The sequence below is a fragment of the Buteo buteo genome, chromosome 1 (genome assembly GCF_964188355.1).
Source record: "Buteo buteo chromosome 1, bButBut1.hap1.1, whole genome shotgun sequence".
In the NCBI taxonomy this organism is placed as follows: Eukaryota; Metazoa; Chordata; class Aves; order Accipitriformes; family Accipitridae; genus Buteo; species Buteo buteo.
Window position 1 is genome coordinate 26,635,865 of NC_134171.1, and position 12,652 is coordinate 26,648,516.

The 12,652-nt window shown below is 39.4% G+C and overlaps 1 protein-coding gene across 9 annotated transcripts in view; it reads right to left on the reverse strand.

Annotated features, from left to right (window-relative positions):
* Positions 1–12,652, reverse strand: part of APBB2 (amyloid beta precursor protein binding family B member 2) — a 208,221-nt gene that overhangs the window by 44,142 nt on the left and 151,427 nt on the right. For all 9 annotated transcript variants that reach the window (XM_075024851.1, XM_075024926.1, XM_075024897.1 and 6 more), the window contains 2 exons: positions 5,636–5,782; positions 1,045–1,172 (listed from right to left, as the gene is read on the reverse strand). In XM_075024851.1, coding sequence (XP_074880952.1) covers positions 1,045–1,172; positions 5,636–5,782 — 275 coding nt within the window. The remainder of the gene's footprint in view (positions 1–1,044; positions 1,173–5,635; positions 5,783–12,652) is intronic.

The window sequence follows — 12,652 nt, forward strand, 5'->3', positions numbered from 1 at the left end:
TTTCAGGTCCAAAATTACATTTCCCATCAAAAGTCAGAGACAAAAAAAAAACCCCAAATCAAAACAAACCCTACTATTGCAAATATCTCAATAATCAAACATGGACACAAAAAGCAGCAGCTTGTTAGCGTTATTGAATCCTTACTACCCATGCGTCAGGATGGGTACTGTCCAAAGACCCTGGAATTACACAATGTGAATGCCAATGTTTTTGATATATCAAAAATGCTCAGTGGGACAGGGAGACAGCTCGCTGTCCCACTCTAAATAAGTCACCTTCACAATCCTGTTCCCACAGCAATAGTACATGACAAAGAAGGATGCTACCAAAAGAAGACCAGTCAGGAATGAAAGCTAAGGAAAGACTGGCTCCAGGGCAGGAAGGCCTTTAAGCACTTACTCCTGCTCGCTCCCTGCAGCAAGGAAGAACCTCAGCTCACAGACAGTCAGGTTTTAGGGACAAACCTCAGTTTTTTGCAACACCCTTAAGAATTTTCTTGCATCAAGATCTTTAAGTAATAGTAATGGCTTAAAACTGCTACTCTTCCCTCAATCCAACTTTTTTCTCCATCAAATCAAATATCTCAAGAAAGTAGAAACACATGCATACAGTCAGAGTGTAAGTAGCGCATTTAACTTGGACCAGCAGGAAGAGATGCTTTCACATAGCCTGGAGAAGCATATTACAAGACATATTTGAAAATACAGTTTTATATAAAAGAAATATTTTATATATATATGAAAGAAAATAGTGTTGCATGTGCAGTTTTATGCACCTGGCTGAATTACTCTGAAAAGTTTGCTCAATACAGGTTTAGCAAAACATCATGTAAGTGATAAACTATGAAAAGCAGAGATTTTTAAAAGTAACACCAGGAAGAAAAAAAAAAAAAGCATTTACCCATCCTCTCATAGCCCCTGGGACATAGTTACTCAATCAAATGAATAGGTTTGATACCTAACTTGCTGCGGGTGTGCGTGTACTCTGTATCAGCAGACAGAAATAGCACCAAGTCGAAAGGGATAAGGAGAGCAAAAACTCACCGGCCGTTATCACGCCCCACGCCCCAGACTCTGATGCTCACAATGGGCTGCGAATGAAGAACTGTGCGGTCCATGGGGTCAATCAGGTTCAGCATGTCATTTTCCAGTATAAGGTACATGTCTTTGCCCTGCAACTCCAGACAAAAGTACAGTTACACAGTATGTCCCCCCCTCGAACTGACTGGGATCAAGGTGTTTTATGTCTGTGCTGTTCAGACTTGCATCCTCTTAATTCACTCAAAGTTTCAGTTTGTTCCAAGAGCAACTGAAAACAAGTTAATTTACTTTTGGTGTGAAAAAGATCTAAGATAGTACCTAGCTACTACTATATTTTTAAATGGTCTCAATCACAAAAAGCTTTGATGTCTTTTAAATGCAACTGTTTCACTCATTCAACCCCAAGCTACCAAGTTATTCAACAAATTACGTGTTTATCCTTTCTCAAGTAAATTCTTCCAAATATATTAGAAGTCAAGAACTGTCTTAATAGTAAAGGCTCACACCAAAACCTGTACTCTTAAGGCAGAGTTTCTTCCTTAAAACAACGTGCTTTGTTTCCATAAACTTTAACCAACGGGTCATGGGAACAGACAGCAATTTGTACATGTAAAGGATTTATAGGATACTCTTCGAAGAAAGATTAATTAAAGGGGAAAACCTAGCATTAAGACATGAATGTGAATTCTGCTGGTGGCTGCAGAATCCTGGAGCCAGGATTTCTCCCTAATTCTTCTGGCATGTAAGAACAAAGAGAATGCTTTTTCCCTGTAGAGGAAACAAATTTAGAGGCAATTTTCCTTTTGATGCTAATTCACAAATGCTAATCTTCCTCCTATGGTTAGCATTTGCAAAAGGTCTGCTGACTCTTCTATCATATATACTAGCTCTCTTCTCAGAGACTGTACACCTACTCTGCAGACTGCAGGACCCCACAGAAATGATCGTGGGCCTATTGCCGAGACGTAAGACAAGCTCCTGCTGATAGGAAGAAGAAGGTGGGAGCTATCAGCTAAATATAGAGTAATTTGTTTCCTCTCTATTGTGCCAGAATCTATAAATGAACAGAAAGAATGGAAAGGGTCTGACTTCCTACTGACAAATGTTTCAAAAATGACCTTTTTCTTCACCTCAGTGACACAGAAACCCTCTTCTCACTTGGTTACAGTGGCTCAAGTCTTAATGAAGTCTAATTTTGTGTCTAAGACACACATTCACGTCACCCTGGGAGGGCCTGCTTTCAGGGTTTCCAGGCTAGGCAGCAAGGGGCAGGTACTGCCGGACCACCTCTTCCCCACCCCCAAATCTCCTAACAAGGATTCAAAGGGGAGCTGTAACGCAGAGCTGGCAGCACAAGCACCAAGAGGGGTGTGGGAGAGGAAGGGGACACACGCTGGTATATGTGATACCAACACAGGAACCTTTTGTCTGATGGAAAAAGTACAGCTGTGGCTGAGATGCAAGGCTGGATATATAGGCCGCTCCTAGAGAAGCGCAAGCAGATGTAGCTGCGATAACCATGCATGTAAATGGGGCAAATCAGCAGCATTTTGCTGCTTGCAGCATACAGGAAAAGAAACATGGGAAATAAAACACAAAAGCCAGGATTATACCAGGCAGCCCAGGATGATGAAGAAAACCAAACAGAAAACAGAGTCAATCACAAAGAAAAAGGGTGAGAAATTTGCTTGGAGGTCAGAAGCAGTAAACAGATTGTGTGAAGAATGTTACAAAGTGTCACAAAGATTGCTTTTTGGACCCATTTTCTACTTATATATTTGTTCCAGAAGGAAATTATTACAAGAAGGTAAAATCTGTTCATCATGCAAAATACACTGGGATTAGGGTAATAAAACTGAATCCAAATTAGCTGGAAAAGAGGAGAATGGGCAGATAAGCAACATAAGTCATGGAAAATTATCCTTGCAATGCTCAAGGGATAGCTTGGCCACAGCCAGAAGCAATATATTTTGCTAAGTTTTGTTGCCTTATTACACAAAAGCTATTTTAGAGATGAAAACACTGCATAGGGCAAGACAAAATTATTTAGACAGACTGGGAGCTTGAACATAGGCCTCAATGTCTCAGACTGCTGAAGAGTGGCAGAGACCTGATGGTCCAAGATGAAGAAAGCTCTCATGGGAAGAGCCACGCGGGGAAAGCGAGTGAAGAAAGATTCAAACCCAGCAGTCTTTCAGGGAAGTATTCTATACTGTGGTATATAGGACAATGGCAACAATGTATCTTTTTCATCTAAGTGACTTTTGTAATGTATAGAAACATAGTGCATGCCAAAGTAGCCAAACAAACAGATGAATTGTGTTTTTCTTAGGTTTTACAGAAACACAGAAGTTAGAAATTTACAGGGAATTTCTTTTGGAGGGGAGTGGAGGGCATGAAATCCCACATTAAAGCCAGTGACAAAGCTTCTGCAGGGTCAGGATTTTACCCAGAGTGTGTGGGGTTTTTTTAACCCACAGTGTGTTTTTGTTTGGTTTTTTTTTTAAATCATTAAAACTTGGGGACAGTCCTATTCCCAATTACACTTTCATTACATTCTAGCTAAAATAAATCTTTAGGCAATCTTAAAACTCCTATCTGCAGCCATCAGTTCTACCTTCATAACAGATTTCTGCTGTATGTGCTCCATCTGATATGTCAGTGATGAGCAGACTTTCTTCAGATTCCTCTCTAAAATGTGCCTCTTCCAATTACTCTTGAAGCATTACATTGCCAGCAGAAAAATGTGGTTGTAATGATTTCTTTTAAAATCAAGAAGACAATTTACTTCAGGGGCCACCTATTCAAGCACAGTATCTCTATTGTTTTGTCAGGCTGATTTTTCTTGATTTTTTTTATGAATGGCATTCTTAATTAAAACTTCCATTCAAGAGGACCAAAACTTTTCATCAGTTTGTCTTGAAAACCTGCAAGGGTTTCCAACAAAGAACAATGGGATTGACAGAGAGAAATATGGAAAAATGTGAACATTAACTCTTAAACCAAAATAAAGCACATGATTTTAAAGTAAATGATATATTTCAAGTTGATCAAAGTTCTGTCATCTGAAAATGGATGGAATTACATGCATATAAAGAGAGTGGTTTTTTTCCCTCCCAGGGTCAGCAGTAAGTCCAAAGTCCATGACTAACATGTCTCTAATTGTTTGTCTAGCTATATTAACTAAATAAAACTGCTCCCAGAAGTAAGAAGGGAGATCAATGTTATCTTGTTAATTTATATGTACAATATAAACTTCTTACATAAAATACCCTTCTGAAATTACTTTAAATAGACAGGGCACTCTAACTGTGTCCCTCGAAACTTCACGTTCATTTTTAAACAGGCACTTTCTTGCAGTTGCTCCTCTGAAGTGTCTCTGCATTGTTGTGATCATAGCCAGGACACTGGACACAAGTCTTAGACTGTAACAATAACCTGGGAGACTGAAGGATATTATTCCTAAAATTTTTACTGAAACAGACAAGTCTTTCTTTTAATTCCTCTTCTGTTTGATAGTGCTGTTTCTCTTAGATCGCACAAATATCAGCAAAGGTAACAACATTCACTCTTACATCAGTTTTGCATTCAGATCTTGTGTAGTAAATCCACATTAGAGCAACCCTCCTGAAAAACAGGTCAGGAAGGAGGTAGAGACTAAGATTTGGCTGAAGTTTAAGTTGCTCCATGATCAATCAAATAACAAAGATGTTCTTCTACAGGTTTGTCTCCTATATGCTCTGTACGTCCCACCACTATAACCCCAGCTTTTCCCTTCTTCTTGTTTGACTTACTGATCCCTCCACACCTTCCACTCCTTCATCTGTCCCCAGCACACCTCTTTTCCACACCACAATACCTCTAGCTTCCTTCATGTTTCTCCCTGCGCTCCCTCAGCATTATCCGGTCTTTGCTGCCAATTCAGAAAGAAGCACAGAGCTTGCATGGTTCAATCGATGGTGTACTGACCCATCACCAAACCAAGAAAGCAGAGAGCTGAGCTCTCTGTTTTCCCTTAGTGTGTGGGAATTTGGCATCCTTCAAAATTGGATAACACTGGTAAACAGATTCAAGACTTATTGGAGAGGAACCAACAGACAGACTAATGACATAAAACTAATTTCCTTCTGAAAGACTGATAAAATAATCATCTTAAAATAAGCCACCTGTCCATCGGTCTCAATTTCCTCATACATTTTAGAAGCACAGGTCACACCAGTCTGAGTTTCCTTGAAGCCCTTTTGTCACTGGGAAACATTGAAAATGCTGTTTCAAAGCACCACTTTCAAATCTCTGGTCAGGAGAAAGACTTGCACTGATTTCGACAGTTTGTCCCAACACTGTTGTACAGGTGTGTACTAGTACAGGTGTAAATATGAAGATGAGGTCTTTGTGGCAACTGCTGTCCAGAAAAGTTTGGAACAAAACCATTGACACTTTCCTTGAACCCTTTTATGTTTTTTGGCAGTGCCAGCTGGGATAGGGAAATCCCAAACACAGAGCATGGACATACTTGCCCTACAGAGTTGTTCTTTCAAGATGTTTTATGACATGAGAAGGATGTTTTGAGAGGAGAAGTTCACCCTGTTCTTACCTCTCCCCAAATGCCAACAGTGTCTCTGATGTCATTTTTACAGTAAGAGAGTTGTCTGATGCAATTGTTCACAGCAACACTGCTTTTTCCAGGAGCAAGATCTTCTTCTGCCATTTCTACCCAGCCCAGAGATCGCACAGCAAAGCACTAAAAAGAAACCAGAAAATATCTGAACATGAGTCAGAGCACACAACACGTTGCTGTATCCAGCTATGGAAATCTTGCCATGAAAAAGAAACTAGTCAGTCAAGGTTAAAGATGCCTGGCTAGGAGGGGAATAAAATCAAGGCCTTGCAGACAAGCTTATGCTCAAAGGTAAGTAAATTTAAATATAATTTGAGAATGGCAAAGTAAAAACATTCAAAGGAACAAAGAATAATATATGACTTGCCAGGAAAGGTATCTGTGGAGGTAACAGTAATGCTTTACAAGAAAATGCTTTTGTTAATATAAAGGAGGAAATGAGGGAGTGGTAGAAATAGTGGGGGACACACAAACACAGAGAAATAAAGGAAAAAGCACAACTACAGATACAGTAGAATTGAAATTTTAGCTAGTATCTAAAGCTCTAATTGAAGAGAAAGAAAAATACTACTGGATTACATCTTTTGTAAGATTCACACTCGCAGTGTATCTCACTGCCTGGCTTTTAACCAGAAATTCTTTTCTTTTTGTGGATTACAGCAATTGTTTCTACAGTAAGTTTAACTAAGGTAGCAAACAATAACAAATTTCAAAGCACTAACAAAAAGATAAGCTATCATAAGAAGAAAGCATGCTTTTTCTAGAAGAAATTAAAAATTACCTTTATAATAAAACTATCTAATGATACACTTTTTTAGCAGAAGGATGTTTAGCCAACCATAGCACTCAGTTGGCAGAACGAGCCAAGGCGACATTACTTTGCACATATGGTGCTTTTTGCAAACAAAATAAAATGGGTGAAATTGAATGGCATAATCTCTACCCTATGTTTACTAGGGTAGAGAATAAAAAACTTTAATTCTGACACTCCCCCCCCCCAATTTTTCTCAGGTTCTAGGGCGAGTGAAATACAGACCTCACACTAAGTCGAAGGGAGTTCATCTATGAGACCAAGATTTCCTCCAGAGAACTTTATGAGTACCTCATTCTCAAAGTGCAATGCACTGCCAGAGAAGGATGCATAACAGACTTACTGGTGTACCTCCTTAATAGGCATACCAAACATTTATGATGGTCCCTAAAGGTTCAGCAATAATAGTTCCTGAATGACCCCATACCGAATTCCTGCTCTCTTCTAGATATTTAAAATAGCAACAGACACCACCACTGAACACTGCCAAATCAAATCCCACCCCATCTCCGAGCCTGGTTTCCCCTAGACTCTTTGCTGGAGTCAGTGGTTAGATAGTGCACTGGCACTGACATGAATTTGCACTCAGTTCTCATACCCAAATCCTTGCTAACCACAATGCCTCCTACATAGATGCAGGATTCAACAGGTGCAAGTTCCACAAGTAGGAGTGAGACAATTTACAATTAATAACTGAAAATCTGCCATTGTATAACATCTCTTTCATCCCGAGCCTCCCCTTGCCAAGACAGATCAAGTATTGACGTCAATTAGTACTCAGTCCTCGGTATCCCGCTTGCTTCAGTGGTATTCATGCGTTTCTTCTAAAATGTTACGCTGTCCTTAAATGCTATGTTGTTCTGGCAAACTGACTTGCAAATGTTTCAGTCAATCCAGTGCCCTGTTAGGTAGTCAGCGGCGGTTTTGCCTTTGCAAAGACCAACACTCATTGTCCAGCGGTGCCGCCTTGTGCCACAGAGCTTTCTTTGCTGTCAGCAGCATCCTGCAGGTCTCAGGAAGGCAGGCAATGATCCTGGGAGCTGCTCAAAGGAAGCCGGCACTGGTGACTGCTGGGAGCCCCGCTGCCTCCAGCGGGACCATGCCCACACAGGCACGCAGCCCAGGAACACCAACAGCAGGTCCACACTGGACTTACCAATTAATGCTTCTTCTTGAGATGCAGTAAATAAACCAGCTTCAGAGTTGAAAAGCTGACACTGAATATTCATTTGCCGCCTTGTAAAAACTGCTGTGAAATCAGTGAGTAGATCCAAGCTGACGCACCATCACTGGTGTGCCATTTGGGAACCACTGTCCTCAAAAAAACACCCCAAAACACCAAGGTATTTTAAATATGCATAATACATCATCCTTGGCAAACTAAAGGAGGAATAAAATTCACCAGTGGGTAGAAACATTGAGTTTCTCCCTCCTTCCCTTTAAAACTTCTCTATTCCTTCAGCCTTCTTTCAGCTTGCAGAATGCAGTCATCCAGCCTACTTTGCCAAGCAGAAAACCCAGCCTAAGAGCCTGCCTCTTGTACGTCCGGTACTTACTTCAACGAGTTACTAATGATGCCTCTCATCTAAGCCATTGGCCAGCAAATACACTCTGCAAATTGTGTGAAACCCTTTAGTGAGTGTGGGTAAAAAATTAAAGCCTCTTGCACCTCCAGATTTTTTAATGGATGTATTATTATTTTTTATTATTACTATTTTTTTTGCTTTGCAGACAAGGAAACCAACATGCAAATTCTCCTGCGCTGCTGCTTCCTGACCCAGCTGTGCTGGAAACCCACAAAAGCCCTGACTTTAAGATTTTAAAGGGAGATGAAGGAGAAGGTGAAAGAGGAAACAAAGGAGGGGTCACCACTCAGGGGTGCTCTTCACTTCAGGGCTACACGAGATACTAAAATATTCAGGTTTTAGCAATTATTAAGGTCATCTAATCTCAAGATTGCAGAATTGGTTTTGGCACATCAGATGCTCATGAATCTTGCTGAAAGTGCTGCGATGCCCATTGGGGTATTAAATATTTATCTTTGCAGGCTTTTAAAATACAGATTTTTACTGTGCCAGAAGAAAGGGGTTTTTTTATAAGTATTTAAATATTAAATTGAGTAACATAATACTAGCAAAGAAAAAACATTTTCTAAATCATCCTAAGAGATGTGAAGAACTAAATATATATAATAAGCATATTGTTTCCTCATTTCTCTTCATATCTCAACCACATCTGCAATTTGCTAGCTGCTTTCTGAACACAAAAGATAAATACAGTCCTTGCACTGAACAGAGTATATCTTAGGAAGACAAGAAACTGGTGAAAGACAATCAGTTCAAGTTGACAGCAGGTAAATCTCTTATTAGTAAACACGGTGAATGAATGGGTTTGGTATTTTTTTCCTGGCTATTTTTGTTCTATGTTTAAAATTCTCCAGTGGCAGCATCCACTGTATTTCCTTCCCCTCCCAGCCCACTGTCATGACAGTAAAGCGAGCTGAATGGGACACTCTTGTCTATCCGATGTATTCCCCTCCATGTGAAGGGCTTGGCTTCTTTCCCTGCTTCCATTCCCTCTCAGGTCTTCCAAGCTAGGTAGATGTGAGAAACCCCATTGGCTTCTAGCACCTGGCAAGTTTTTGTTTGTGTGTTTTACAAGAAGCCCTTACCATAACCCAAATAAAATGCTTCAGAACAGCTTCATCAAAACAAACCAATTTCCCAAGGACTCACTGCAACCAAAAAAACTCTCAATAAAACCCAGAAAGACCCAACACCCCACCCACAAGGCAGTGCATGTACCTGAGTATCCACATAAAAGAAACAGTCTTTTGCTCAAAATACACATAAAGAGCAAAAACCTTCTACTTCTTGGTTAACTGAATACACATGCTGGCATGACTCAGAAGTGATGGTAGACCTTCATGCCAAGGTCTCAGAGTAACATGTGATACATACCACTGTTCATTCATCATCAGTATTTCCGAAGTATAAATACACACACCCCCCTATGGAGTGGAAAAGCGGTGGAAGCGTGTGCACATGTGCCTGCATCCCTCTCTCTGCATATTGCCAGCAACTGTATTATAAAAGATCCACTTCATGTTTTATTGTTGGGGTTCCCCCCCTGCCTTAATTAATTGACTCAGAGGTTGTCTTTAAAAAAAACGAGCACAAAACCCAGCAGAAACAAACCACCTAGTGTCTCCAATCAGGTACGACCCAATTCTTAAACCAGGGCTAGCTGAGTTAGCAGAATTGCTTTGTTCTCTAGCATACTAATACAGCATCATGGTTCCCCAGCTCCCACCAATGATACTAGCCAAGAGACAAAGCGCTTCCTTCAACCTGAAAGAGCTTTGCTAATGCATCCTCTTTTCTCCTGAACTAATATCTAGTGTCAAAACAAGCCAAGCTGAAAACCAGCATGCAGCTCTCCTTGACCAAGAGTCTATGAGCTCAGTAACACAGGCATTGCTGGTAATGCCAGTTGGTTAAGTACCTCTACTTGAGGCTCACAGATAATTGCAAATCATAATTATTGGCCTATCATTATTTCAAAGTAATCCAGATGCCAACTTTTGACTTACAGTAGTCTACCTAATTTCTTTTCTCGTTAGAGAATAAACAAATAACCTTTGTATCATGTTATACGTTATTAGTATTAACTTAGAAAATAAAATCTTACAGTTTTCCGTGCCTGGTCAGACCATCTGCTTTATCTGAAAATCAAAACTCTAAAAAGCATGTTTTAAATAACCATATCTGAATAAAGATAAGTGAAACATGATTTTCCTATCTGCTTGTCTCCAGAGTCTTTCCAAGAGCTGGCAAAGAAAAACAGGTTTGAAAAAAAACCAAAGTTGATAAATACAGCAGGATGAAAGAGATTTAAGAATTGTATACTGTATTTGGATCACTGCTGTTTGGGATTGGGAAGATCAAAGATACTACCATGAACACTGCATGTCTGAGAGAAGTGAATAAAAAAAATGTCATTTAAACCATGGTATGTCAATAATCTTGTATTTTCACTTCGACTGGAGACTCACATTTCCTGCTAGGCCACACAAGACACTGTGCAAAGAAAATACACAGGGAAAAAACGCCATCTTATCACACACTGCCCCATGAAAAGACAGGTGAACAGAAATGAAAACAGAAGTATCACTGCTCAGTTTTACAGTTCTAGGGAGCATATGTTTGCACGGCTGCAAATCCAATTAATATTTCAGGGTTAATGATCTGTAGCCAAAGAACCAAACTCATAAATGCTCTAATCCAAACCCTGCAAAAAGCTGTAAACCTCCCTTGCAGTGCAGTTCTGATCTAAAACATCAAACCTAAAGCTCCCCAGCTTTAGGTGAAGGAATGAATGAACCATGGATCACACTTCTGCTCTTTGGCATTGCAAAGCCTTCACCACAGGGTAAGGTTCTGCTCTGCAGCAGCTTTTCCAAGAGGAACTCTGGAAGGAGCTTTGGCAGGAACACAGAACTGTGACAAATCTCTGCACATAAGCAAATGCCACGCTCTAGCTGTTGCCTCCTGAGTACTAAGCATGTACCTTTCAAAAAAAAAAAAATAAAAAAATCAAGAAAACCACAGCAAATACAATCCCCCAACTAGACAGAGGACAAGAGATCAATTACACATGACTGATGGTAGAATAGTATTGGAAACTGGATGGATCATAAGGGCATGGGTAGAAAAGATCCCAGTACAGGGAGAAAACAGATTAGAACATCAGTCTGAGAACAACAAACTAACATACATTACAAAACCACGGACTGATTGTTTTTCAGATCACACAGCTGTTGGTAGCCACTATGAACATCTACATTAGAGCATGTTTGCCTTGATGATTTACATCTGTGCTACTAATTTCTTCTCTACTTCTGAGCCTACAGGACTTGGTTTTGAGCAGTTTCCCTTTGCTTCCCTTCATGTTTTTCCTTTTTAAAGGTTATTATCTGTCTGCAGACATACGTAAATCATTACCGTATTTAATAAGGCCCTTTATCACAGACAACTGAGCAGGCTTCTGCCTGAGACACAGCATGTAGGTCATATAATTAACTGTTTGTTATACAGCCAACACAATCTTAGAAATTCCACTGACATTTTCTTTAACAGTTTTAAAATAAAACAAACTATCAAATTATTTTATGCTTTAGAAGATCAAGTATCATAAAATATAGCCACTCTATTGTGAGACAGAAGTATGTTCCAGTATATTTGCCTGCTACACATCAAGAAAGCTTGCATTGATTCCAGATGAAAATATTGGAGATGATCAAAGCTAAACTGAGTAACAAAAGAATAAAGAGATCTTATGCAATTAATGAACAAGCAACTGCTTTCATTTAATTGACATGAATAGACTACAATGCATCCATTTTCTCAGAGAAATACTGACAGTTGTCACATAGAAATTCTTAATTACAAAAATTTCAAAATGCAGAATCAAAAACATACTAATAGATTTTTCAACATTTCCAGCCTTCTGTTGCAGTTCATGTTGTATTATTTGAATTGCTGAAAATGTGCATGCAATACAAAAATAAGCACACAGATATTCAGGCCACAACAGAATTCAGAAATCCACTAATAATTGCTATTTCAAGCAGATAATTATAAACTAAACTTCTGTGGAATAAAATATGAGGGCTTTACAAATACTGTAAAATAACCTTTATAATAAATTACTTCTCTAGAGCAGTCAATATTGAACTTTCTGCTCTCACACTCCCTTACTCATTCTCCAAGACACTACAGTCTCATTTCTTCCAGACTTGCAGACTCCAACCCATAGGATGACAAAAGTCCCTCTCTTGTTTTGAGTTTAATACTTCAGTCTCAGTGGTTCCTGCTGGCTCACAGCCAGAAGTCAAATCTGCTCTATCAAGGCAAGAAAATGTTGCAGGACCATTGTGCTGGGTCAAGATTTCTTGAATCCCAATTTCTTATTCATTACTGTATTTCTGAATCAAGTAAAAAATGTAGTCAGTTGAGCAAAAAATGGAATGGACACTATTATTCTCTACTAATATCCTTCTGCTATATGTAGTTCTGAAGAAGAAATTAAAATCACCTTATTCTTTTCTCCAGTCTTCTCAGTAAAGAATAGGCTTTGATTTTAGATGCTTTGCAGATACCTTGACTTCACACCCTAAAGGG